Here is a 24,593-nt window from a genome sequence, read left to right as displayed (position 1 = left end):
CTTTGGGGGGAAATTGGGGCTGTCCTGGCTCGGTCTGTCAGCCACGGAGGAACAAATATCCCCTCAGTTTGTGCGCGGTCCCGAGGGTGGCGGAGCGGTGGCTGTGGGTCCCATATGAAGGAAACCGGGAATGAAAGGAAAGGTGGGTCCTGGTGCTCAGGGTGCGGGGTGAAGCCCGCAGGGGTTCTTTAGGTCTTGGCCGCCTCTTCCCAGTCGCAGCCCAAATGCCAAAAATCATCAAAGCCCTACAGCAGGGTGGGGAGGCAGAGCACCCTTCCCTGAGGTGTTCCCCCAAAACTCACAAGCAGAGAAGAGTGAGAATTAAAAATCCCGCTGCTTTTCTCAGCTGCTTTGACCGGGGAGACTTCCATTTGCATTTTCTTCCCATGTGAGAGTGGGAACCTCCCACACGAGCCCTTACTGGGGCTGGGAGCCTGCAGCCAACAGGAAAATCCCCTGGTGCTGCGCTGCACGGTGCCCGAGGAGCTGGAGCATCCACAGCGCTGCCGCCACAACAGCCAGCTGCAAATACTTGGGAAAAAGATGGGGGGAGGGTTTACAGAAAATTGGGTTATTTGCTTTTTTAAAAGTGTTAAACGAAAACTGAACCCAAGGCAGAGTAGCTGTGGGAGCTCTGCAAAAATTTACCAACGTGAAATAGCCCAGCTCCAGTGCCATACGGAGACTGGCACAGCGGAGCAGGGCTTTGCCACAGGGACAGCAGCACTGTGGGACCAGGGCAGATGAGTTCCTGCAACATTTCCTCCTCCCGGCCCTTTCCCGCTCAGTCCCTGCCACCCTCAGTGCCTGCCCTGGGCCCTTCCCACTCGCAACAGCCCCACGCCATGCAGATATTTCCTTTATCAGTCTTTCCTCATTCCCCGTGTGAGGGTGATGCACAAGGATGTGGGTGACAAGACAGTTATTTTGCAAGACTTCCCGCACCTCTCCTCACCTTCGCTCCCCCGTCCCATCGATTCCATGCTGATGCAGCAATCACCATAAGGAAGCGGGACGGGACGCAGTCCTGACGTCCTCCGTCTGTGCCGGCACCCATGTGCTGCAGCGTGAGGGGGTCCTGGGGCCAGGGTCCCTCACAAGCCCTTGGCTTCCCCCTGCAGGCAGCGTGGCTGGGCATCAACGTCTTCCTCTTCACGTACTACTTTCTGTTCTTCGACCAGGATGAGCGGTACTTCTACACCAGGGCCATCCTTGGGGTAAGGTGCTCCCGGCAGCACCCTGCCTGTCCCAGAGCCCTCCTGGCTGGGCTGTAGCGGGGCAGGGGCTGTAGCACCCCAAAACTCTTCCTTATCCTATCCTCTACCATTGCTCCATCCCAGTCCCTGCCTTGATCCCTGCTCCCAGCCCAGCATCACTCTGTACCAGTACCCATCCTGCACCCTGCATCCCCCAGCCCCAGCCCAGGATCGCTTGGTCCCAGCTCGACATCACTTGGCCCAGCCCCATCCCATCCCATCCCATCCCATCCCATCCCATCCCATCCCACCATGACTTTGCCCAGCACGGGGCACCAAGGCTGTAGGTGGACGCACCGTGCCCGAGGCACAGTGACGCTCACCCCATCCACACCTCCCCTCTCCCCAGTCTGCCTTGGCGTGGGCCCGGGCATCGGCCAAGTGCCTCAACTTCAACAGCATGCTGATCCTGCTGCCCGTCTGCCGCAACCTGCTCTCCTTCCTCCGTGGGACCTGCTCGGTGAGTGCCCTGCAGGCAGCCCCGCTGCGTGGCCGTCCCTGTCCCCGTCCCTGCCCCAACCCCGCTGTCTCTCCTTGCAGTGCTGCAGGCGAACGCTGCGGAAGCAGCTCGACCACAACCTCACCTTCCACAAGCTGGTGGCCTACGCGCTGGCCCTGTTCACAGGTACCGTCCTGCCCCTGCCCCGCGTCCCCTCCGAGCACCGCGGGGCTGAGGGCAGCGGGTGACCGCCTGTCCCCCTCCCAGCCGTGCACACCATCGCCCACCTCTTCAACCTGGAGCGCTACAACGACAGCCAGCAAGCCACCGACGGCAGCCTCGCTGCCATCCTCTCCAAGATGCACCTGAAGAACAGCAACAAGTGGCTCAACCCCATCCACTCCAACCAGACGGTGAGCGCCGGTCCGCTGCCAGGAGCCCCCTGTCCCGTGCCCTCGCTCACCCCGTCCCTCTGCCACCCCTGCAGACCGTGGAGTACGTGGCCTTCACCACCATCCCGGGGCTGACCGGGGTCATCATCACACTGGCGCTCATCCTCATGGTCACGTCCTCCACCGAGTTCATCCGGAGGAACTACTTTGAGGTTTTCTGGTACACACACCACCTCTTCATCGTCTACTTTGCTGGCCTCGTCATCCACGGCATTGCGTAAGGCTCCCAAAATGCTCCCAAAACAGCAGCAGGCAGCATAGCAAGGGGCAGTGGCCATAAATAGCTGCCTGGGGGGCTGGGGTGGCCTTGGCTGCCTCAGGAGGCTGGTGCAGCGCTGGATGGGGTGCAGCAGGGTGGTGAGATCGCCATGCAAGGGGGGTTGCAAGCCTCAGCTAGCTTAAGGCCAGCTGGCCCCATGCAGCCCATGACTGGGGTGGGAGAGGGTCCCTGCGCTCACCCCCTGCCTCCCTGCAGCGGGCTGGTGCGCGGGCAGACAGAGGACAGCATGGAGGAGGTGCACCCACGGCGCTGTGCCGAGTACCTGGTACAGAAGCACGAGGAGTGCAGGCACGTCTGCTGCAAAAACCCCGAGTTCAGCAGCATCCCTGCAGAGGTAGGGCAGCGGCGGGATGGGATTGGGGCTGCGGGGTGCCCGGCTCCCTTAGTAGGAGTGCAGAGTCCAGGATGCTCCAGCCCTTTGCTCTCCTCCATCCTACAGTCCTGGAAATGGGTTCTGGCTCCCGTCATCCTCTACGTATTTGAACGGATCCTGCGGGTCTGGCGTGCGCGGCAGAAGGTGGTGGTCACCAAGGTAGGTGGTGCTGGAGCCAGGGAGGGAGGAGACGGTGCTGCAGCCCTCGCTGGGGTGGCTGCACAGAGGTGAGCAGGGGCAGGGGCCGCTGCCAAAGCCCAGGTGACGGGGACAGGTTGGGTGCTGAGCCCTGCTCCCTGCCCCCCAGGTGATCATGCACCCTGCCAGAGTGCTGGAGCTGCAGATGCAGAAGAAGGGCTTCCGCATGGAGGTGGGGCAGTACATCTTCGTCAACTGCCCCGCCATCTCCCTCCTGGAGTGGCACCCCTTCACCCTCACCTCGGCGCCCGAGGAGGATTTCTTCTCCATCCACATCCGGGCAGCGGGGGACTGGACAGAGCGCATCATTGACACCTTCCAGCAGCAGAAGCCGGAGATGCCCAGGTAGGCTGGGGAGCTCCCCCATGGACCATCCCAAGGGTTCGGGGAGGCCGTGCCTCTCACCCCGGCCCTCCCTTGGCCAGGATTGAGGTGGACGGCCCCTTTGGCACGGCCAGCGAAGACGTGTTCCAGTACGAGGTGGCCATGCTGGTGGGAGCAGGCATCGGTGTCACCCCCTTCGCCTCCATCCTGAAGTCCATCTGGTACAAGTTCCAGCAGGCTGACCAGACCCTCAAGACCAAGAAGGTACCGGCTGCAGGACCAGCTGGCCCCAGCCCATGGGTTTCTCCAAGCTCAGAAGTGCTTGGAAGGGGAACTTCCCCAGCATCACGTCCTTCCCCTGCTCCTGCTCCGCTCCACCTTGAGTAACGCTGCTTCCCTGTGCCATCGCATCCCAGATTTACTTCTACTGGCTCTGCCGGGACACGGGTGCCTTCGCCTGGTTCAACGACCTGCTCGCCTCGCTGGAGCAGAAGATGGTCGAGTCGGGCAAGGCAGACTTCCTCACCTACCGGCTCTTCCTCACCGGCTGGGACACCAGCATCGTGAGTTGGCTGTGGGTGGGCATGACAACAAGGGGGGGACGCCTTGTAGCTGAGCCCAGGAGGAAAGGCAGGGAAAGGCTTCGCCTCCCAGGCATTTGGTGCTCCTCCAGGGGAAGGGACTTGCGGGCGGGCTGCTGGTGGTTGGTGTCCTCACCCTCCCCGCTCCGTGCAGGCCAACAACGCGGCGCTCCACTACGACACTGCCACGGACACGGTGACGGGCCTGAGACACAAAACCATCTTCGGGCGGCCCATGTGGAACGCCGAGTTTTCAGCAGTGGCCACGGCACACCCCAGGTCAGAGCTGGGACGTGGGCGCTTGGGGTGCTGGTGTTTGGAGGCCTCCCCTCCTCCCCAGCACCCACAGCCCCTCGCTGCATGCAGGTCGGTGGTCGGTGTCTTCCTGTGCGGGCCGGGGGCGTTGGCAAAGGACCTGCAGAGATCTTGTCACCAGCACTCCAGCCTGGACCCCAGAAAGGTCAAATTCTACTTCAACAAGGAGAACTTCTAAGTGGAGCCGGGCTGGGACCGCAGCCATTGGAGAACAGACAGCCTGCTGCTCTTGCATCTCTTTTTGGAGCGAGTCTGCCTGAGCAGGGACGAGCATCAGCCGAAAAACACACGCACTGAAACCAGGCAAGACAGCAAGGTCCTCCCTCACAAGGACAAACTCCAGGTTCCAGGACTGCTGCCTTCTTGACCCAACCTACAAAGGGTTCCTGTGAGGGGAAGGAGCCCAGCGCACAGCACAGCCCACGTGGAAACCAGAGACACGTTGTGATGGTGACACTGGGGCAGCACAAGGGCTCGCACACCAGCCAGAGGCAGGGGGAGCGCCCAGCGGGCTGGGCAGAGCGGGTGGGAGATGGACACGCCGAGCAGGCACCGGGGACCACACCTGCCCCTCGGGGCTTGAACAGTCCTTTCCCTACACTGGTAAATTAAACTTGCTTTCCTTTGCAGTAAAAGCCACAGGTGGTGGCTCAGTCTGTGCAGGTAAAGGGGGGCAAAGAGTGGGTGCCCTTCATACAGGGCTGCCATAAAAAGGCAGGGTTTGTAATAAACCTTATGGGGTAAAGTGTAGGATGTTGGGGCTGCCTGCCTGCCAGCCCTCTTCCTCCACAGGAGCTGAGCAGTACCAGCGAGCCAAGCTTGCACCATCCACAAACCAGTGCAGCCAGACTTTAAATGCAAGGACAAATTCTGCTCGAGCACATGCAGAGAGGAGGGAAAAAGCACCCTCGTGGAGCAGGCAGGTATGGTAAGCGATACAGCAATCGGATATGGAGCCCTCCTGCCCTCACTGGCAGGAACAGAAAGCTGAGCTCTACAGCAGGGTGCTCAGCCCGTGCCACGGGACACTCACTGCTCTGTCCTTGGGCCCGCGGGCTGCCTTCATCAGCCAGACACCTCCTCCCTGCAGTCTGCTTGCCTGGTTCGATGGCAAGTCATCTTCCAGCAGGGAAACACAACGAGACAGTACCTTTGCTGCAAAGAAGCGCTCAGGAAGGCAGACGGAATTTGCCTCCAGCACTTGTTACCCACGCCTGGTCTCCCATCAGTCTCCCCAGGTGACAACTTCAGCTTCCTGCAGGCCGATGTTTTCTACCGTATTCCTAGCAAACATATAATAAATCCCAAGAGTATTTCTGGCCCTATTGCTGGGAAAAGAGTGGTCTGGACTAGCCTGGAGCCAGGTCAGACTGTTCCCAGCAGTCCTCCCCTTGCCTCCATGACCATACAAGGCAGCCTGAGACATGGCTTTACTCAAACCCTCCTCCCACTTTATTCCAAACATCATAAAATATACACACAGAAAAAGGGACGGATGGGAGGGAAAACACTGGGTAGCAAAGAGGAACGTCTCCGAAAACGCAGCATCAACTTGGACAACAACGGGAAGCAGCCGCCATGGAGCACCTTCCATGTCCAGGCAGATGGCATCTCCACCACGCACCTGCCAGGCCTGCAAGAAGGAGAGGGATGGGCGTGAGCCGTCGCACGGAGGGGAAAGGCAGGGCAGCCCCGTACTGAGCAGCTCCCTGATTTACTGAAGGAGAGCAGGCACAGGCTGCAGCAGGGTTAAGGATGTCACCTGTTAGGGTGCCCCCGTGGATTTCTGGATTTGCTCCTTTAGAATAAGGATGCTTTGGCGCTGCTCTGGGGGCAGCATGGCGATCTGGTCTGCTGTCAGCTGCAGAACCTGCATGATCAGGGCTGCCTGTGGGGAGAAGGGAGAATCAGAGGTGCTCTGCCTGAGCAGCTATGGGTTACCATAGCCAGGAGGTGGATGCTGGAAGGACAGAGTTTCCTCTGCAGCAGGACTTGCAAGCTGCCCAGGCTCCGAGCAGAGCAGGGTAAAATAACCACCTGCTCTAAACGTGGCAGGATTGGCACCTCTGGAGCACAAACTCCCTGAGGCACGGCGGTCCTCTGATGTGGTAAGGCACGCAGAAAGTGCTGTCCCCAGCGTCTCATCCCTTCCCAACTGCCCACTCACCTTCTCATGATCCTGGGGGGTGACCTGGCTCTGTCCAGGACTAAAGCCTCCCGGCTGACCAGCTCCCTGGACCCCTGCTCCAGGAATGCCTCCTCCTTGCATGCCTGCCCCTGCCATGTTAGGAACCTGTGGGCACAAGAAAACGACTGAGGGGTCGCTGGGCTCAGCTCAACAACTACAAGAACACAGAGGAAACGATCAGACAGGTGCCCACACAGCCAGCCCCAACCCGTGAGACGCTGCGGGTGCCCCATCAGCCAAGCAGAGGTGTTGCAGTACCTGGCGGGGCCCCTGTGGGCCACTGGCTCCCATATTAAGCGGTCCAGGACCCTGGATCCCCCCAGGCATTGGGCCACGTGGGTTGGGACCAGGCCCGCGAGGCTCCAGGCCACGGGGCTCCATGACCCTGGCCTCCATGGCCCTGGCTTCCAGCACTCGTGGCTCCAGGACCCGCGGCTCCAGGCCTCGTGCCTCCAGGCCTCGCGCCTCCATCACCCGGGGCTCCAGCCCCCGTGGCTCCAATCCTCGCGGCTCCAGCCCTCGGGGATCCCTTCCAACTGCAGGGGAAAGACAAGGCAAGCTGTAGAAGGGAGCAGCGCTGGGGGAGGTGGGGTGGGAGCGAGCCCGCTGCCTCCTCAGCCAGGGGGTTTAGCAAATGCCAGGAAAATGCAGGGCCAGGGACAAAGGAGGCATGCCTGGAGGAAGTCCCTTGCTCTGTGGGACTCTTCCTCCTTGCCTTGGGGTAATTTCACTGCCCAAATCCCCTTCCTATGTCCTGCGTTGAGGCAGCGGGCTCCACTCTGCCCCCTCAGCTGTTTGCTTTCAGCCACCCGTTGTTTCATGCCCCCTCTCTCACCTCGAGCATCCATCAAGGGCCCCCGCGGCTCTCCCATCAGTGGTCGGGGTTCTCCCATGGGTCCCCCCCTCATCTCATGGGGGGGGCCACGGCTGTCGTGGCCCGGCATGTGGTGCATAGGGGCTCCTTGGTGGGGCGGCCCAAGGTAACCTCTGGCGCAGAGAGACGAGGAGAGCAAAGCAGGAGGAAGAGAAAAAGCGAGAGTGTGAATCAGACACTGGCTTGGCACGGTCTGGGCAGAGCGCTGGATTGCTCCCAAAGCCGGCCGCAGGGGAGGAGGGCGAGGCTGGCACGGGGACGAGTGCTGTCAGTCCCATGTCACAGGGCTGCTGGCATCACCCTGGGGATGTCCCATCCCCGGGGAAAGGGGGCTGGCCCCTGTGGTCAGCAGCACACAGGCCTCCGAGCGGGCAGCTGTGACTCCCGGAAGGCTCAAGCCATCCCTGTCCTCAGCAAGAGGTCACCCTTGGGCAGGGGGCAGTGCGAAGGGCTCTTCTCCTTCCCTCTCCCCTCACCTGGGCTCCACTTCTCCAGTGACTGAGAGCAGCGTCCCTCCGCGAGGGTCATTCGGGGCATCTCCCAAAAGGCCTCGCGGCGGCGGGCCACTAGCAGGTAGAGGTCCACGCTGCATGGGGGCCCTCGGATCTGGCATGGGCACTGCCAGGAAGACACACAAGAACTTGTGAGGATCTGCACAACCAGTGCTCTGCTCAGACTGTCCCCCAGCACCCTCGGGGCTGGGATGTGGACAGCTTCCCTGCTTCCCGGCACAGGCAGATGTGCTGTATGGACTGCCGGGGGAGCAGCCCCTTGCACAAGGCCAGAGCCCTTTCCCTAGATGCTCAAAACCCCTTTCCCTAGGTGCTTGTTTCATTCCTTTCTCTCCCTCTCTGGTTCTACCTCAGGCTCCTTACAGCACCAGGTGGCCAAACTGAGTGTGGGTGCCCCCGTGGTGATCCCTATGAGTGCGGGCATCAACGCCGTGCTGATGTGGGGCCAGGAGCAAAGCAAGACTTGGAAGGCTCCTGGCAGTAAGGTGTCAGAGGGGGCTGGATCCTAGGTGAAGACCTTCTCCAAGCAGGCTCTCTTTTCCACTGGTGACTCTCCGTGCACAGCACTAGTGCGTTCTCTGCCCCTGGAGAAGATCCTGCCTCCTCCTAACTCTGCCAGACTACACAGAAGGGTATGCCAGTCCCCGGCCCTCAGCACAGCGGGGTGACAGCTGCTCTCTGCACACCCCATAACGAGCTCCACGACAGCGGGGAGCTGGCAAGTGCCGGGATACCTTGAACGCGTTCGATAGACGCAGGCCTGGCAGGTCCCACGGGCGAAAGCTGAAGGTTCCCTGGGCAAGCAGCAGGAAAAGAGGGAGAAGAGCAGACACGTAAATAGTGTATGCACACATGCACTCAGCCTCGGGGACAGCGCTGCCTCAGCCTGCGGGGGCCTGCTGAATCACCTCCGCTCCCTGGCGTCCCCCAGGACGCCCATCGAGAAGATGCTGCCTGCTGCCCATCTGGCTGTATCAGCCTCTTCCACTAACGCCACCGCTGTCATCGTGGGCACGGCAGCCAGCTCGGCAGCGTGCCGGACTGGGCACAGCTTTCCCTCGCTCACCATGTGAGCACGCAGGGCAGGAGAGCGAAGCGCCCTGCCAAGAGAGATCAGCACAGCTGCAGGGCCACGCTGTGCCCCACAGCGCCGTGAGTCAGCTCCTGCCCACAGCTCCCCACGGCGCTCCTCAGCACCAGCTTTCTGCCTGCTCTTCGAAACCTTCTGGGTACCAGCAAAACTGCCAGGAATTACAGGACCGCTCTCAGGAAGATGGTGTTCACCCCGCGAAAAAACGGCAGGCAGCTGCCCTAAAGATGTCTGAGGCTGGAGGATCTCAGAACAGGTTCGCCACCTTCCTGAAACAAGGCCTAAGATACAAATCTAGGCGAGAGGTGTTCGCTCCCTGCATGCCTTACTACTGGAAGAACAGGAACGCCTTGCCTTGTTTGTGCTACCCTCGGCACATGGCTTGATGGGGCAGCCATGCAATTTGTGGAACGGAAAGGAATCCGGCTCCAGGGCTGGGCTGCACAGACCGTGCCTGCAGAGGGAGGGAGGGAGGAAGGGCCAAGCAACTGCTCGCTGCAAAATTCCCTGCCAAGCCTTGCACTCACTATCACAAGCAAAAGCAAAGATTCGGCTCCCTCTGCTGGGCACGGCACGGAGAGCACAGGGAGACACGGGCAGACACCGCGGCAGCACAGCTGCTTCCCAGCACCCAGGCAGCAAAGAAGGACAGGGACTGGAGAAGAGCAAGCTCTGCCTGCCTGCACAAGCACAGGGACAGATGCGGGCTCAAAGAGAGACAGAAAACACAGGCACAACCCACCCTCTGGGGCTCTGTGGGGACTGGCAGCTCTCCTGGTTTCCAGGACATGTCTGCACAACGCAGTGCAAAACAAGCTGGGAACAAACTGGTGCATGGGCTGGAGCCCTGGAAGCAGGAGAGCCATTACCACAGCCTTGCGCCTAAGTGAACAAACCCAGACGTGGCCCAGTGCTACAGGAGCTGCCCCATCTCCAAACAAGGCTGCAGGCAGGGGCTCTCCTGGTGCAGCACTGCTCAGTACCTGTAGCCTGGGCCCCGGCTGGAGCGAGGCTCTCATGACACACAGCAAGAACTTAACCTCTGTTTTACCTTGTCCACGCTCCAAGGGCACAGGCCCTCCTCCTGGTATCCCGACCTGCGGCTGCAGCCCACCTGAGAGGGAAAAGGCACGGGTCAGATCCCTCCTTGGCTGTCCCTGCACAGCCGACCAATTCCTTCGGCCCCAAATACCTACCCCCTCCCAGATCCTGGGGTAGCATCCGGAAGCTTATTTTCTTGCTGTTGGTTCCCCACGGAGATAAGCCAACTTTCTGACTTGCTGCTGGCAGCAGCCACAACCACAGTCCACAGCCACGGGAGGACAAATGCTCCCACAGGGCCAAGCCCTCCGGTCACGGGAAGGTACAGGGGGGCCGTCTGTAGGACCCGCCTGCCCGGGGCAGCCCAGGCACCGTTCAGCCCAACACCACGCACTCACCTCCTGGAGCCATGGGGCCAGGGCCAGGGCCCTGCACAGCAGCTGCCATCTGTCCTGGTGCTGGCACTCCTCCCTGCATAGGCGGCTGCATCAGAGGGGGAGCGCCGTTGACGTGCATGCCACCCTGCCCGGGAGAGAAAGCAGGCCTCAGCAAAGCCCTGTCACCCAGGCACACGCAGCCCAGCTGGGAAAGCCAGTGCTGGCAATGCCTGTCACTTCCAGCATCTTAGAGGCTCTTACTATGGGCTGAGGCTGGGACGATGGGGTATTCTGGGGGTTCAGCTGGGCATTCGGCCCCGGCCCTGGTCCCGGCCCAGGTCCTGGCACTGGCTGCTGGTTGCCTGGGATCAGAGGAGGAACACTGGTCTGGCGATGCAGGATTTTCTAGGAGCAGAAGGAGGAGAAAGGAGTCTTCTTCCACCCCCTGCAACAGGCTACCACCAATATCCTACCGGCCCCAGAAGAGGCAGCAAGGGACAAACCAGTGCGATCTCCGGGTCGACGATCCTCATTACCACCTGGGCCTGCAGCAGGGCGTAAGCCAGCTGGGGGTTCTGCAGCAGCATGTTCCTGGCTTCCTGGGGGCTGTTCTGGACGCACAACTGAGGATACACACACACAGATCACAGCTCTGACAAGGCACGACATAGGTCGCGAGGGCATGGGCAGCTGTGATAGAAGGTGCTGAGCTCAGGCAGAAAGCAGGGAGCGCAGCCCTCCCCTTCACTCACCTTCATCTGCTTCATCAGCTCAAACATCTGCTCGGGTGGCAGGCTGGCAACCGCTCGGCTGATGGACTCGGGAGCATCTTCAGGATTGACAGGGTCCCCATAGGGTGACTCTATGATGGGTGCACCGGTACCCAAGCCTGCAACACAGTTTGGGATAGAAGCTGTGACCTCACACAACAACATGAACTATCTTTAACTGTCTGTACACCAGAAGGGAAGTGCCATGCCATTAAGAAGAGGCAGCAAAAACAGGCAGAACATGGAGGAAACAGAAAACCCAGCTCAGCCCCAGCACCCCTCTGGCAAAGCTGCTTGCACAGTTGCTTGGAGCATGTCGGCTCCACCAGGCTCCCCCTTCACCAGACTCACGGAACAGGCACCTACTGTAACACCAAAAAGGCCAGAGCCAGCGCAACACCAGTTCTCTCCGCTACCAAATTGAGACTCACTCTTCAGCTCCTCCTTGTTCTTCTCGCTGGCCGCGTTGTCGACACGCAGGGCCCTCCCGCTGAACTCTCGCCCGTTGAGGTTCCGCATGGCGCTGAGGGCCGTCTCCTGGTCTTGGTACTCGCAGAAGCCATAGCCCTTCGGCTTTCCCGTCTCCCTGTCATACACCAACCTGCGCAGCGAGGGGGAGAGAAGCGTCAGCGCTACGGGTGGCACAGGCACAGAGCCCGGCTGTCAGGATAAGCCACGCAGGAGCCCTGGGAGCAGCATAAAGGTGGCTGGGACAGCTCAGGGTGTGTGCCAGCAGACCCTCAGCCCGACCCAAAGCACCTCCTGGGTGCAGGCCCATGGGTGCTGCCAGGACAGCCCCCAGCTGCAGTGCTGTGCCTCCCGGGGCACCTCCGGCTCCCTGCCTGTCCCTGCGGGGCTCCAGCTGCCCCCGAGCCCCTCATCCACAGCCGTTTGCAGCCCAGACCCCTCCAGCGCCTCACCTGAAGCTGACCACGGGCCCGACCTCGGAGAAGATGTCCTTCAGCTGCTCCTCGGTGGCCTCGTACGGGATGTTCCCCACTGCGGACACAGACACAGAAACGCTGCCTCTCAGCCCCGGCGCCCCCCCCCCCCCCCCCCGCACACCTCCCCGTGGCTCCCCGAGGAGCCCAGCCCCGCCACCCCTCACCGAAAACCGAGCGCAGGGAGCGGTCCACGGCCGGGTCCCGCACCGCCAGCCCCGCCATGCCGCCCGCACAGCGCCGCCCCCCGCTTCCGCCGGGCCCCACGGAGGAGGCGGCGGCGGCGGCGCCGTGCTCCGGGAAGGCGCTCCGGGGAGAAACGGAGCCCGGCCACAGCGCGGTCCCCCCGCTGCCCTACGAGCTGGATGCCCCCTCATGCCCCCCGTGTAGGCTCCGCGGGGTCCCTCGGGTCCTCGCAGGCGCTGTCCCCAACGTCCCCGCCGCCCCCATGGCCGCCCTGGAGCGAGGTGGCTCCGTCCTGGCGCTGGTCACGGAGCCGCGCTTCGCACAGCGGCTGAGGTGAGCCCGCAAAGGGTGGCCCCGGGCATCAAAGCCACTGCTGTGCCCCACGGGGGAGAGGTGCTTGAGGTGGCCTCGGCCTTGCAGGCGGCATTTGGAAGAGGAGCGGCTGCTGGATGCGCGGTACCGGCTGCAGGAGGTGGCGGGGGGCAGCGTGGCCCTGCCGGTGCTGGAGGTGGCGGAGCAGCGGCTGCGGGAGCTGCAGGAGAGCGGGGCCCTGGAGCTGCCCTGCAGGCTGCTCCGCATCCAGGTGGGTGCTGCCCGCACACGGGCTCATGCCGCTGGTGGTAGCAGTGAAGGATTTGTGGCATTTTTCCTTGTCCACGTCCCACCCGCAGAGCCCCATCCCCTCCAAGGCGGCCAGCGTGCGGACGCCCGCCCAGAAGCTGCGCGGCGAGCTGCGAAGGATGGCGCTGGGCTTGGGGGAGAGCTGGTCGGAGGAGCTGGAGCACAACGTGCCCCGCTCGTGGCAGCGCCACGGAGACCTGGTCCTGCTGAGCGAGGACAGCTTCAGCGCTGCGCTGTGGACGAAGCTGGGTAAGGGGAGCAAAGCTTGCTCGCGTGGCTGCTGCTCACAGAGCTGCCCGGCCTCTCCCAGCACGGCTGTGTTGCAGGCCCAGCGCTCTGGGAGACGGTTGCCTCCGCTCTGGGTGCCCAGCGCCTGGCCAGGCGAGGACGGGTGCTGCCAGGCGGGATGAGGTCCCCGAGTGTCACCCTGCTGCTGGGCCAGGACGGCTGGGTGGAGCACGTGGACAACGGCATCAGGTAGGCAGGAGCATGCTGCAGTGTGTTGCATCGGCTCCGGGGAAGGGGCTGCTGTCAGTAGGCTGGTGGTGTCCCCGTAGGTATACATTCGACGTGACCAAGTGCATGTTCTCCCCGGGCAATATCACGGAGAAGCTGCGGGTGGCCTCGCTGCCGTGCGCTGGGGAGGTTCTGGTGGATCTCTATGCAGGTACCAGCCCTCGGGGACAGCAGGGAGGTTTGGCAAGGCAGGCTTGCAGGGGAGAGCAGGCAGAGAGCGGTGATGCAGGTATTGATAGCATCCAGATGGAGGTGAACCATCACGAATTCTGGATTGAAAAATGCCCTGGATTGGAAAAATACTCTGGGATGTGGCTTAGAGCTCCTGCCCCATCTGGAAACCCTTGGGTGACCTGGCACTGTGGTCTCTCCAGTGTCCCTGTTGCCTTTGTACACTCCAGCTGACCTTGTGCTCAGGCTCCACAGAGTGCTGCTCTGTAGTTAGTGCTGGTCAGAGGAACTGTTTGCATCCAGGGAGAAGATTTGCCCTCTTTTTGAACCATGGATGTTGTTTCTGAAAAGCTCCCATTGATGATCTGACTGTATTGAGTGCGATGTGCTTCTATGACAAGCTGGTGATAACTGAAGTGTGCAGATGGTGTGACTGTTCCTGTGCTGTAAGGTGACTGGGGACATTGTGTCAGGCTTCTGTGCGCGTGAAGAGCTGTGTTTTGTACTTAGGGAAGTTAGTGTTTCCAGTCTGTCTCACAGAGAAAGGATGTGGCGCTCACAAAGCTGCTCTTGGTTAATTAAAATAAATGTTGGTCTTGACACTTTTTACATAGGCTGGAAACAGAGCAGGACAGGGTAGGTCTCGAACCAGTGGGTAAAGACTGAACATAAAATAAGTTCCTCTGTAAACATTTTTCAAGATGGATTTTGCTTTTACAAGGATGAGGGAGAAACAAAATTCCATTTTGTGAGCATTTCCCCAGTGTCTAGGTTTGTTCCAACCCAAGAAGCAGATGCATAGAGCTGGGGCAGTAATCCGCATCCTGACCTGCCTCCAGGGAGGAGTGCAGAGCTCAGGAGACACCTGCACCGTGCCCACTGCTGCTGCCACCTCTTCTGCCCCCAGGGATCGGCTATTTCACACTGCCCTACCTGGTTCACGCAGCGGCTGCCTTCGTCCACGCCTGCGAGTGGAACCACCATGCCGTGGAGGCCCTGCGGAGGAACCTGGCACTGAACGGCGTGCAGGACCGCTGCCACATCCACCACGGGGACAACAGGCAGGTGAGCAGCACCCCCTGGACACGGCATCCTTCTCCTTCGTGGTCCCTGCTCACCACCCTTCTCTTCCCAGCTGCAGCTGCAGGACGTAGCTGACCGGGTGAACCTGGGGCTGATCCCCAGTTCTGAGGAGGGCTGGCCTGTGGCCTGCCGTGTCCTGAAGAAGGGCACAGGAGGCGTTCTCCACATCCACCACAACGTGGAGGCTCTCCCCGCACCATCCTGCCTGCAGCCTGCGGTTCCAAGGAATGAGCAGAGACCTCCAGGGGACAGCAGCTCTGGAGAATGGGAGGACGGACAGCGGGAGATGCAGAGCCCCGAGGAGACTGAAGGCGGTGGGAAGGAGATGCCAGCAGCCAGGGTCAGGCCAGAGTGGCAGAGATGGGCTGAGGCCGCTGCGGCACGGATACAGGGGCTGCTGGAAGAGCTGCACGGGCAGCCGTGGCGGACCAGCATCCTGCACATTGAGGCAGTGAAATCCTACGCACCACACGTGCATCACATCGTGCTGGACCTCGAGTGCCGTCCAGCACTGCCTGCCTAGCTGGCTGTGGGGCCTTGGCGTGGCCCAAGGGCATGCGAAACAGGGGTGGCAGCGTTGGTGGCAGGGAGATGTGATGGTTGTCTCCAGAGTGCCAGCTCAGGACAAGCAACACAAGCTCAGGACAAGCAGTGGGCTGGGTCCCTGCCATCCCTGCCCCTCACAAGCTTCGTTAGGCAGGAGCTGCACAGGACAGGAGCTGTGTCACGGCTGAGGATAGGGCTGAGCTGGGGCTGAGAGCACTCGAATCCTATCCTAGCTCTACCTGCTGCTGCAGGAGCATCACACTGGCACCTGTAGCTTTTGCTTTGGACACATGGGGCACTTTCAGCCCCATTTTCACAAGGAAGAAAGCTGCAGGACCAAATAAACCTCAGCATTCATGCTAGGCTTTGTTTCAGTGCATCAGGTACAGACTCTATTCTTATCTTTACCAGCATGCTTTTTTTTTTTTTTTTTTTTACTGAAAACAAGTTTGTTCATTTCAGTTTCTTCTTACTTTTTTTTTGTTTGTTTGTTTTCAGAAATAAAAATGTTTCCCACATCTCTAGCTGGCGTCCAGTTAAAATGCAAACATGGGTGCAAGTGGGGGGCCCTGCCTGGTGATGCTGGCGCCTACCACCGCCCCTTTATGGTGCAGGGCGAGGAGCTGTGTCCCCACACACCCAGCCCCGCTCCTTGCTGTGCCCCATCTGCTCCCAGTTACACCAGTGGGTCCAGGAGCCACGGTGGCCCTACTGGCCGCCTGCCAGAGCACCCATTCCCATGCAGCCCCTTGCCGGGACGAGGGGAATGCAGGGAGGGGGGCCAGGAGCCGTGCCAGCCGCTCCTCCCCGTCCCTCGCCCACCTCCCCCGGAGCCCAGCCGGCGGCTTTATGGCTCCGTGTGTGTGCTCTTGGGGAGGAGCCGCCTTTCCGACGGCGCTGCGAGCAGGCACGCCTGCAAACACCGGGGCGAAGCGGGGCGGCTCTGCCCAGCCCTGCCGGAGCTTTGGTGCACGGCAGCGACCGGAGGAGCGCAGCCCCTGCACCGTGCGTCCCGGGACCGGGGCTGGGAACCGGGGACAGCCCGGGGACATCTCGGGGGCAGCTCGGGGACAGCCCGGCGAGGCGAGGGGCGGGCAGCCGGGGGCCGCCCCCCGGGGCCGGGCCAGGCGGGGCCGCGCAGGTGCCTGGGGAGGTTGGGGCCGTCCCCGCTGCCGGGACCCGCAACAGGTACCGGGGGTGGGCGACGTGGGGCCGGGCCGGGGGGGTCGCAGCTCCTGGGAGTGCGAGCGGGTAAGAGGGGCGGCTTTCCCGGGGGGCGGCACACCGCTGGAAGTACCCCCTGCCTCGCTTTCCCTTTTCTCCATCCCCTAAATCTCCAGCTTGGCTTTCGCTCCGCTGCTGGAAGCCCTGGGCTGGGGGGGGGTCCGGGGATGCGGGGAGCAGCCCCGCCGGGCCGGCTCCGAGCCGTAGAGCCGCGGAACTCGTTCTGCCCGGCCAGCCGGGGCCGGAGGCGCTGGGCGGAGAGCTGGGAGCAGCAGGCGGCCCGGCACGGCACGGCCCGGCACGGCCCTGCCCTGCAGCCGGGCTGCAAACCGCGCCCGGGCGCTGCGCTGCGCTGCGCTCTGCTGCCCGCACGGGGCTTGCTCGGCTTCGGGGTCTCCAGGAGGGGTCCCGCTGCTGCGGCTCTTCTCCCCGCACTTCTCCTCTCCGGCTGCTTTGCTCGGGGAGGTGGCAAACAGCTTTTCACGCTGCTGCTCCGCTTGTGCGTGGGGTGTGGGTCACAGCCCCTGAGCTCTGTTCTTCCCTCTCCCAGGGTGCTGGGTGCAGGTGGGGATCACGGGGGGAGAGCTGGAGGCTCGAGAGCCGTGCCCTGCGTGGTCAAGCAGGAGGGTGATGTGGGCTGGGGGTGTCAGCTGGTTTGGGGACCCCACAGTGCGCCCATCGGGGCTGGGGGTGGCCTCCAGCCCAGGGATGGCGGCGAGTCCTGCCCGTGCCACGTGGGGTTGGGGTGTGACCCCGCGGTGTGGTTTGCTTTGTCCCCAGCACAGACGCATCCAGCTCCTTCTGGCAAGGGCGAGCGATTGCTGGGCCAGGTGATGTCGGAGGCTGTGGACCTGTCCTTCCTGTCGGATGTCGAGAAGGATTTGATCCTGCAGGTCCTGCAGCGCGATGAGGAGCTCCGCAAAGCAGAGGAGAGGAGAATCAGGTGGGGATGCGTCTGGGCAGGCAGGGATCACCCAGGGGGTGGCTGGAGGGGCGAGGACTGGGGCTGGCTGGGAGCTTTGTGCCGGTCTCGGGGTCCTCCTGCAGCTCTGACTCTCCTGGTTTGAGCAGGCGCCTGAAGAATGAGCTGCTGGAGATCCGGCGCAAGGGGGCCAAGCGGAGCAGCCAGCGCTACAGCGAGAGGACCTGCGCCCGCTGCCAGCAGAGCCTGGGCCGCATCAGCCCCAAGGCCAACACCTGCCGGGGCTGCAACCACTTGGTGTGCCGGGAGTGCCGATCCTATGGCCCCAACAGCTCCTGGCGCTGCAAAGTCTGCACCAAGGAGGCGTGAGTACCCAGGGACCGGCTGGCACGGACCTTCCGTGTGCTGCTCTGTCCCCTTCCTCTGCTCAGTCACCCCAACTTGATGCCCCTTGGCCACCTTCTGTAGTCCAGCTCTCAGCCTGGTCTTCTCCACCACAGGGTAGCTGCCTGTTGTAGCTTCCCCAGGCTGCTCAAGGTGGGCAACCTTGGTTGGGCAATTGAGAACTGGGCCATGCCCTGCTCTTGGGTCTCCTTTGTGCCCACCCTGCTCCTTTCCCCCCTTTATGTGACTCCAGCCTGTGCTTTGTTACATGCAGCCCACTTTTCTCTCTCTCTCCTTTGCTTCACCTGCCATACAGAACCCCCCCTCACTCTGTGTTTCCTGATGGTGCAGCTGGCCCATCATTTACCCTGGGGCACAGTCTCTGCTCAGCCTCCCGCTGGCTTTGCTCCTCTTGGCTGGTCCCCAGCACCACGGGCACTTGAAGGGTGCGGTGGGATGCAGGGAACGGCCCCTCACTGCCCCTCTGCCCTGCAGGGAGCTGAAGAAGGCAACAGGGGACTGGTTCTACGACCAGAGGGTCAACCGCTTCGCCAACAGGCTGGGCAGTGACATCGTGCGGCTGTCTCTGCGGCACAAGTCTGCAGGTAGGGTGAGGCTGTGCTGTGCCACCAGGTGTTGGAGCGATGCCTTCTTCCCCAGCCTGTCCCTCCAGGATGCTCCAGCTTTCCCTGGCCTGTGCCCAGATTGGGGTTGGCCAGGAAGAGCCTCTCTTCGAGGCTGCGGGCTTCTGTGCCCCTCCTGAGTCCTCTCTGCTTTCAGCCAGCAAGAGGGAGACCGTGGGACAAACCCTCCTCCAGAAGGCACAGCTCGGTGATCCCAAGAACATCTCTGCACCCCGGCAGAAGAGCCCCCAGGAGCCGCGGAAGGCCCACAGGTGAGGAAGAGCTGTTCTGAGGACCCTGTGTTTGGGGAGGGGTCACTGATAGCCCATCCGGGTGCAGGGGAGACAGCTGTGGGGACGAGAGAGAAGCTGCCACCCTGCTCTGAAGGTCTCTCTCAGACCAGCTTCCTCGCCAAACGGGATGTACCTGTGGTTTCGTTTGTCTGCAGTTTGTTTCCTGATGCCTCAGACCCTCGGGACGGCAAGAGTGACACAGAGTCCATGGAAAACATGAGCCTGGATGGCTACAGACCTGGTCCTGGTGCTGCTGGGGGCAGGTAAGGGCAAGGCTGGGACTGGTTGTCCGTGGCAGTGCTGGCCTGGCAGAGAACGAGGACCTGCATCTGAAGGCTGTCTTTGTCTGTGCGCTGCCTTGGCTTGAGGAGGGAGATGCTGGCTCTTCTTGCCAGCCCGAAACCTCGCACTGGGCAGACAGGTCCTCTGCTCCCTGCACTGTTCCAGGCTTGTTCATGCAGCTCTTCGGAGCTTGTGGCGAGAGCAGTTCCCAGCCAAAACTTGGCTTCCTGGCCGTGCTTCTTTTGGCTGAGGTGCCGGCCCGAGACAGACCTTTTCTGTGTCCTCTGCAGGAGAAACTCTCTGGAGAAAGCTGCTGCTGTCAAAGAGGGCAAACAGGTTGCTGCACCAGCAGGACCCGCGGTGGCCAGCCTGACCCTCCCTCTCCCCTCCAGAAGCGTGCTTTCTGCCTCCAATGGACGGGTGAGTGCCGCTGCTCTGCCGGGGCTCAGGGCTGGGAGCCCTGCGCTGCCCCCTCTGCCCTGCTCTGCACCGGGCTTCTCCCTCCTAGGAGGCTCCCGTGGGAAGCCGCAGCAGCGTGTTGGCGGATGAGCATGCAGCCTTATTCAAGAAGAACCCCCGGCGGGTGGTGAGACCGGCGGGTGAGAGCCATGTGGAGCCCGGGGGGGCTTTGGTGCGGGTGCACGAGGTCTGGGCAGCTCCTCGCGGTGACGGAGCTGCAGGGCTGTGCTAATCCTGCAGCCTTTTTGTCTTATCTCCCCATCTCCCGTGCAGATTACACCAAGTCGGTGATTGACCTGCGCCCAGAAGACTTTGTGGGTGAAGGCGGCACCCTGGGAGACAGGAGCAAGTCGGTCCCTGGCCTCAACACAGAGCTGGTGAGACCCTCAGTGGTGATGGTGCTGGCTGAGGCGTGGAGCTGGCTGCACTGCTCATGTGCCTCCCCGCTGCTTCCCATGCAGACGGTCTCTCTCTCGTTGCAGGATGAGGAGGAGGAGGACATCGATAACCTGGTGGAGATCCATCGCCAGAGGGTGGCCCGGGGCAGCATGCGCAGCGGCACCTCCTCGGTGAGTCCCGCGGCTTGGCTGTGCCCTGTAAAATGGGGGAGCTCCCAGCTGTTTCCCAGGGAGCCTGCATCTTAGTGGGGCACTCAGTGACCGTCCCCAGCCAGGAAGGGCTGGTCTTGAGCTAGCAGAGGGGCTGTGTGGCAGAGCTGTCAAAAATCCCCTTGCTGAGCACAAATAGGGGATGATGAGGCTGCCCAGCTCAGGCCAGCCGTGCCTTCCAGAGCACGCTGGGGAGCATGGTCAGCATCTACAGCGAGGCCGGCGACTTCGGGAACATCACGGTCACCGGGGGCATCTCCTTCTCCCTGAGCTACGAGCTGAAAACGCAGACCTTGTTCATCCACGTGAAGGAGTGTCGCCAGCTGGCCTACGGGGACGAGGCGAAGAAGCGCTCCAACCCGTGAGTGCTGGGAGGGGAAAAAGTGGCAGCGAGCTGGGGAGGGACAGGCTGGTGGTGCTGCAGGGACCCGTGGCTCTGCTGGTGGTGCTCAGCAGGGCGTGGGGTGCCCACGGGAGATGGGAGCTGTAAGTGGGGGTTTTTGGTGAGCTGGGAGGCCTGGGCTGTCCACGGGGGCTTGGGGGTGAGGAACTCCACCTGCTGCTCCCCTCAGGTACGTGAAGACCTACCTGCTGCCTGACAAATCCCGGCAAGGGAAGCGCAAGACGACCATCAAACGCAACACCGTGAACCCCCTGTACAACGAGCTGCTGAAGGTGAGCAGGGATGGGCTGGGGGCTACCAGCTCCCCTCCGCCGGGGGCCAGGCAGACGCTCAGCCCCTGGGGATGCAGCTTGAACAGCACCACAACAAGGGGTTCAGGGGTTCTCCTCTGCCGTGGTTCTGCTTTCCTAGCCCTGGCAAAAAGGGGAACCCTGAGGGGGAGTGGGCTCCAAACCCTGACGTGGAGGCTTGGTGGGGGGTGTTCTACATACAGACGTTGTGCCCTGAAAGCTGGGGAGAAAAAAAAAAAAAAAAAAAGGAAAAACGCAAACATTTCCAGGCTGGGTCACTGCTGTAGTATCACTGTGGTGCCTGTCCTTGGGTGCTGTGGAGGCACATCTGAAGATGTGTGCGTGTCCTTCACAGCCAGCATTCCTGGCTCCTGCACCATCCCCCAGGGCAGAGGGTGCTTATCCATGGACGTGGCTTTCCCTTGGAGAAGGCTCCTTACCACCAGGGCATGGCAGCCTGGCTGTGCAAGCCGGAGGGCAGCACGGCTGCAGAGGCAGAGATAAGGCAGTTCTGGCCCCAGCAGCAGAAGCACTCAGCACTGCCCTTTAGCTCCTGGTCCCCGCTGTGGCTGGCACAGGGCGGTGGGAAGGGCTGGCCCTTCCCCGAGCCCTGCTGAAAGGAGGTGGTGCGTCCCGGCACTCTCCGACAGGAAGGAAGTGGGAGCTGGAAAGCATGGTTTGGTTTCCAGGCTCTTGTGGCTCAGCTTGCCCCAGCCCCAGGTTTGCTGAGGTCTTGTGCTCTGACCACCTGAGGCTCGGTGGACTGGCAGAGCTAACCCTGCGGTGGGAAGGAGCGGGGTGGCTGGGTGCCACGAGCCCTGGATGCGCTCTGAGGGCTGCCCACCTGCACGCTGGCACTGCTGCCCTACACCCGGGGTCTTCTGCAGGCTTTCCCCCCTCTGTTCTGGGGGAGCTCAGCACAGTCTGGGGGCTGCTTCTGGCTCACCTGTCTCTTTGCTGCCTCTCTTCCCAGTATGAGATCAACAAGTCCCTCCTGCTGGCAAGGACGCTGCAGTTCTCGGTCTGGCACCACGATCGTTTCGGCCGGAACACGTTCCTGGGGGAGGTGGAGATCCCCATGGACTCCTGGAACTTCGACAGCCACCGGGAGGAGTTTCTGCCCCTGCACGGCAAGGTACCTGCCACAGCCCTTCCGTGTCATTCCTGCGTGTGAGGATGGCCCTGAGCGGGCAGGGGGGTGCAGGCATCTTGGTCAAGCTCCTGAATGGCTTGTGCCTAAACAAGTCTTTGGAGAAACAAAGACCCCAGGTCAGATAGCAGCGCTGTCAGAGTGAAAAAGGCTGATCTAGGCTTAAGCCTGGCTTCTCTTTTCCTCAGTATATCCCGTGTGATGCAGTCAGATGTCTCTCTGCCCAGTCAGGTATTTTCATTCAGTTTGCTTGTTTGCTCCAAGACTGCAGCTCTTCCTGCCTCCCTGCCCCAGTAAGGAAGGATGGGAGCCAACTTCAGGGAAACAAATAGGGGAAACTGGGCTCGGCATCCTGTTGTGGGCTGCAGAACAGTGCAGTGAGAGGATGTTGTGCAGCTGGATGGCAACAGCAGATGCTTTTGCTGTTGGGACTTATTCAGGAGCCTGGATCTCTTGATGAGCTCCCGATGCAGACTCAGCCCTTTGCATCTCTAGGACTCAAGTGGCTGCTGAGCTAAAAGGGGTTTCCTAAAGGATGCAGTTAAAGCAGAATAATCCCAAAGGAGCTGCTCTCTTAGCCTGAGCTGGTGACTGCTGGAGAGGGCCTGCAGGCATTTGTGCTGTGGTAACCTGGTCATTGCCTCTTTGCAGACTGGGGCAGATGCTGCTGGCCTCCACCAGTACAAGGGGGAGCTGGTTGTCTCCATGAAGTACATCCCATCCTCCAAGCACCCTGTGGCTGGCAGTGGCAGAAAGGGTGAGTGCTGGAGCTCCACCATCTTCGTGTAACCTGGCGGTGTTCACTGCCCCCTACAACGTGCTGGGAATTCCCAGCTCCAGATACCTTGCACTCCTCTGGGAACTGCCTGTGGGCGGGCAAGCTGGGTGGATTTGTTGGGTTGTGCAACTTGAGGTGTCTGAAATGCCTGTGAGCTGCTGGCTGCTCTGGGTCACAGCAGACCTGGCTGCCCTCAGGCTGCCTGAGCAGCTCCAGTGCTTTCCTGACACTGGACCACTGTCACCAGTGCTGGTCCCTGGTCCAGGCTGGACTTTCAGGTCCCACATGGAGCTATTTGTCTCGGCAGTCAGGGCCAGCAAGGGAGGAGGCAGGAGGAGTTACCACCCTGGGATCTGTACCTGCCTCTGAGCTGGAAGTCCTTCTGCAGAACCTTTTGCACTGGGGGGGAAGCAGTGGTGACAGTTGGTTAAATCTTGCTCTGCTGTTTTGTTTTGTTTTTTGTTTTTCCAGGCAAAACAGGAGAAGGTGGTGAGCTCCAGGTCTGGATCAAAGAAGCCAAGAACCTCACAGCTGCCAAATCTGGGGGGACATCAGACAGCTTTGTGAAGGGGTGAGTGTGGGTACTGGATGAAATGGGTGAAATACTGAAAATAATGAGTGAAAGCACTGCCCTCCCTGGCTGCCTCCCATGACACTTCCTGGACCTGGTGCTGAGATCCAGGGGAGGGAAGTCTCTTTATTAACTGCCCTGTGCTGGCTGTGCTTGTACCCTGAAAGTCGCTGTCTGCCCGTCTCTTGCTAGAGACGAGTTTTCAGTAGCGAACACGTTCCTGGGTTTGGGCCAGCTGAGAAGAGCTGCTCAGGGTCTGTGAGGCCCGTGCCTGTTTGTCATGGCTGGAGGCTGCGCAGAGGGGTCCCCTGAGCTGGGGAGGTGCTTGTGCTCTTCCTGCAGGCTTGGCTCTTTTCCCAGCCTAGCAGGGCTATCTGCCAGGACTGGCTCCTCCAAAAGCTGCCATCAAATTGCCTTCCCTGAGGTCACCAAGCAGCCAGGCAGCTGTGACTTGGGCTACCTGTGGAGGTAGTTGCGTGTGTGTGTTGCTAACTCCAACGGGGCTGCTTCCCCTAGCTACCTCCTGCCACACAAAAACAAGGCCTCCAAGAGGAAGACGCCTGTGGTAAAGAAGACCCTGAACCCTCATTACAACCACACCTTCGTCTACAACGGTATCAACCCCGAGGACCTGCAGCACATCTGCCTGGAGCTGACTGTCTGGGACCGGGAACCTCTGTCCAGCAATGACTTCCTTGGAGGCGTCCGCCTGGGTGTGGGCAATGGTGAGGAGCCCTGGGGCTGGCGGGAGGAGTTGCAATCTGCAGAGGGGTGTGGGGGTGAGGAAGGCTGCTGTGGTGGTGTGAGAGGCCCTACACAGCCTGTCACAGATTTAGGACCAGCACTTTTGCTGGGGGCTGCCTCTGCTGCAGGGAAGCCGCTCCTGCGCGGAGGCTGTCTGTAACGTCTCCCTCTCTCCTTTTTCCAAGGCATGAGCAACGGGCAGGCTGTGGACTGGATGGACTCCACGGGTGAGGAGCTGAACCTGTGGCAGAAGATGTGCCAGTACCCGGGCTCCTGGGCGGAGGGCACGCTCCAGCTCCGTTCCACCATGGCCAAGCTGAGGCCGTAGGCAGCAGCACAGGCAGCAGGCCTCACCCTGGGGCTGGCACGGCTGCTCTGGAGCTGCAGCACAGCCAAACTTAATTATTTTTCGCCTGTATTTTAATAAACATGACCTTCTCTAAACAGGCTTGGGCAGAAAATCGTCTTGGCCTAGCTTCTCTTTAAAGGTTTTTGCATTTGTTGTAAGCTTTGGACCAAATTTCAGGCTGAACTGGAGTCCTGGTGGGCCCTCCCTTCTTTCCCCCAGGCACGCTGCTTTGAAACCACTTTGAGTGGTTGGGTTTCTTTATTCTTTTTTCTTCTTTTCCTCCTCCCACCCTCTCTGTTTCACAATCTGCTCCCTCTTTGTCTTCTCCACCCTCTTCCTCAAGGAAGTTGCTGGCACTGGGGCTCTGTGGTAGCGAGCA

The 24,593-nt window shown here is 61.2% G+C and overlaps 4 protein-coding genes across 13 annotated transcripts; 3 read left to right on the top strand and 1 right to left on the bottom strand.

Moving 5' to 3' along the window:
* The first annotated feature begins 79 nt into the window (after nucleotides 1-79).
* NOX1 (NADPH oxidase 1) lies at nucleotides 80-4,896 on the top strand. Of its 4 annotated transcripts, XM_082770960.1 has the most exons (12): nucleotides 80-1,217; nucleotides 1,606-1,716; nucleotides 1,797-1,881; nucleotides 1,963-2,108; nucleotides 2,183-2,364; nucleotides 2,623-2,761; nucleotides 2,867-2,959; nucleotides 3,108-3,343; nucleotides 3,424-3,586; nucleotides 3,739-3,885; nucleotides 4,058-4,182; nucleotides 4,270-4,537. In XM_082770960.1, the coding sequence occupies exons 1-12, from the start codon at nucleotides 1,056-1,058 to the stop codon at nucleotides 4,394-4,396; spliced, it is 1,716 nt and encodes a 571-aa protein (XP_082627086.1). In that variant the 5' UTR covers nucleotides 80-1,055; the 3' UTR covers nucleotides 4,397-4,537. The 4 variants fall into 4 exon arrangements, with proteins under 4 accessions (XP_082627086.1, XP_082627084.1, XP_082627085.1 ...); XM_082770958.1 differs by having other exon boundaries at nucleotides 3,739-4,182; nucleotides 4,270-4,896; XM_082770959.1 differs by having other exon boundaries at nucleotides 4,058-4,537.
* A 757-nt stretch (nucleotides 4,897-5,653) lies between these two features.
* CSTF2 (cleavage stimulation factor subunit 2) lies at nucleotides 5,654-12,258 on the bottom strand. Of its 4 annotated transcripts, none has more exons than XM_082770822.1 (15): nucleotides 12,179-12,258; nucleotides 11,991-12,069; nucleotides 11,502-11,671; nucleotides 11,053-11,189; nucleotides 10,804-10,923; nucleotides 10,562-10,705; nucleotides 10,322-10,445; nucleotides 9,934-9,996; nucleotides 8,527-8,586; nucleotides 7,757-7,898; nucleotides 7,242-7,393; nucleotides 6,665-6,942; nucleotides 6,386-6,511; nucleotides 5,981-6,106; nucleotides 5,654-5,851 (listed from the first exon to the last, which is right to left on the bottom strand). In XM_082770822.1, the coding sequence occupies exons 1-14, from the start codon at nucleotides 12,234-12,236 to the stop codon at nucleotides 5,984-5,986; spliced, it is 1,776 nt and encodes a 591-aa protein (XP_082626948.1). In that variant the 5' UTR covers nucleotides 12,237-12,258; the 3' UTR covers nucleotides 5,654-5,851; nucleotides 5,981-5,983. The 4 variants fall into 4 exon arrangements, with proteins under 4 accessions (XP_082626948.1, XP_082626949.1, XP_082626950.1 ...); XM_082770823.1 differs by having other exon boundaries at nucleotides 5,654-5,842; XM_082770824.1 differs by lacking the exon at nucleotides 8,527-8,586 and having other exon boundaries at nucleotides 12,179-12,257.
* Nucleotides 12,259-12,313: 55 nt separating this feature from the next.
* On the top strand, nucleotides 12,314-15,395 carry TRMT12 (tRNA methyltransferase 12 homolog). Of its 2 annotated transcripts, none has more exons than XM_082770827.1 (7): nucleotides 12,314-12,530; nucleotides 12,618-12,780; nucleotides 12,869-13,067; nucleotides 13,145-13,295; nucleotides 13,376-13,485; nucleotides 14,413-14,570; nucleotides 14,647-15,395. In XM_082770827.1, exons 1-7 carry the CDS (start codon nucleotides 12,460-12,462, stop codon nucleotides 15,109-15,111), a joined length of 1,317 nt encoding a protein of 438 aa, XP_082626953.1. In that variant the 5' UTR covers nucleotides 12,314-12,459; the 3' UTR covers nucleotides 15,112-15,395. The 2 variants fall into 2 exon arrangements, with proteins under 2 accessions (XP_082626953.1, XP_082626952.1); XM_082770826.1 differs by having other exon boundaries at nucleotides 14,641-15,395.
* Nucleotides 15,396-16,120: 725 nt separating this feature from the next.
* Nucleotides 16,121-24,319, top strand: SYTL4 (synaptotagmin like 4). Of its 3 annotated transcripts, none has more exons than XM_082771243.1 (17): nucleotides 16,121-16,139; nucleotides 17,139-17,301; nucleotides 17,430-17,645; nucleotides 18,160-18,269; nucleotides 18,445-18,559; nucleotides 18,736-18,843; nucleotides 19,153-19,282; nucleotides 19,371-19,461; nucleotides 19,595-19,698; nucleotides 19,804-19,890; nucleotides 20,112-20,290; nucleotides 20,502-20,604; nucleotides 21,596-21,757; nucleotides 22,424-22,529; nucleotides 23,022-23,121; nucleotides 23,638-23,846; nucleotides 24,051-24,319. In XM_082771243.1, the coding sequence occupies exons 2-17, from the start codon at nucleotides 17,192-17,194 to the stop codon at nucleotides 24,191-24,193; spliced, it is 2,073 nt and encodes a 690-aa protein (XP_082627369.1). In that variant the 5' UTR covers nucleotides 16,121-16,139; nucleotides 17,139-17,191; the 3' UTR covers nucleotides 24,194-24,319. The 3 variants fall into 3 exon arrangements, with proteins under 3 accessions (XP_082627369.1, XP_082627367.1, XP_082627368.1); XM_082771241.1 differs by lacking the exon at nucleotides 16,121-16,139 and adding an exon at nucleotides 16,166-16,322; XM_082771242.1 differs by lacking the exon at nucleotides 16,121-16,139 and adding an exon at nucleotides 16,313-16,385.
* The last annotated feature ends 274 nt before the right edge of the window (nucleotides 24,320-24,593 follow it).

This window comes from Aythya marila (assembly GCF_965140915.1).
Source record: "Aythya marila genome assembly, chromosome: 13".
Lineage (NCBI taxonomy): Eukaryota > Metazoa > Chordata > Aves > Anseriformes > Anatidae > Aythya > Aythya marila.
The sequence above is the reverse complement of the archived record's forward strand: the minus strand, read 5'-3'. Positions and strand labels throughout refer to the sequence as shown.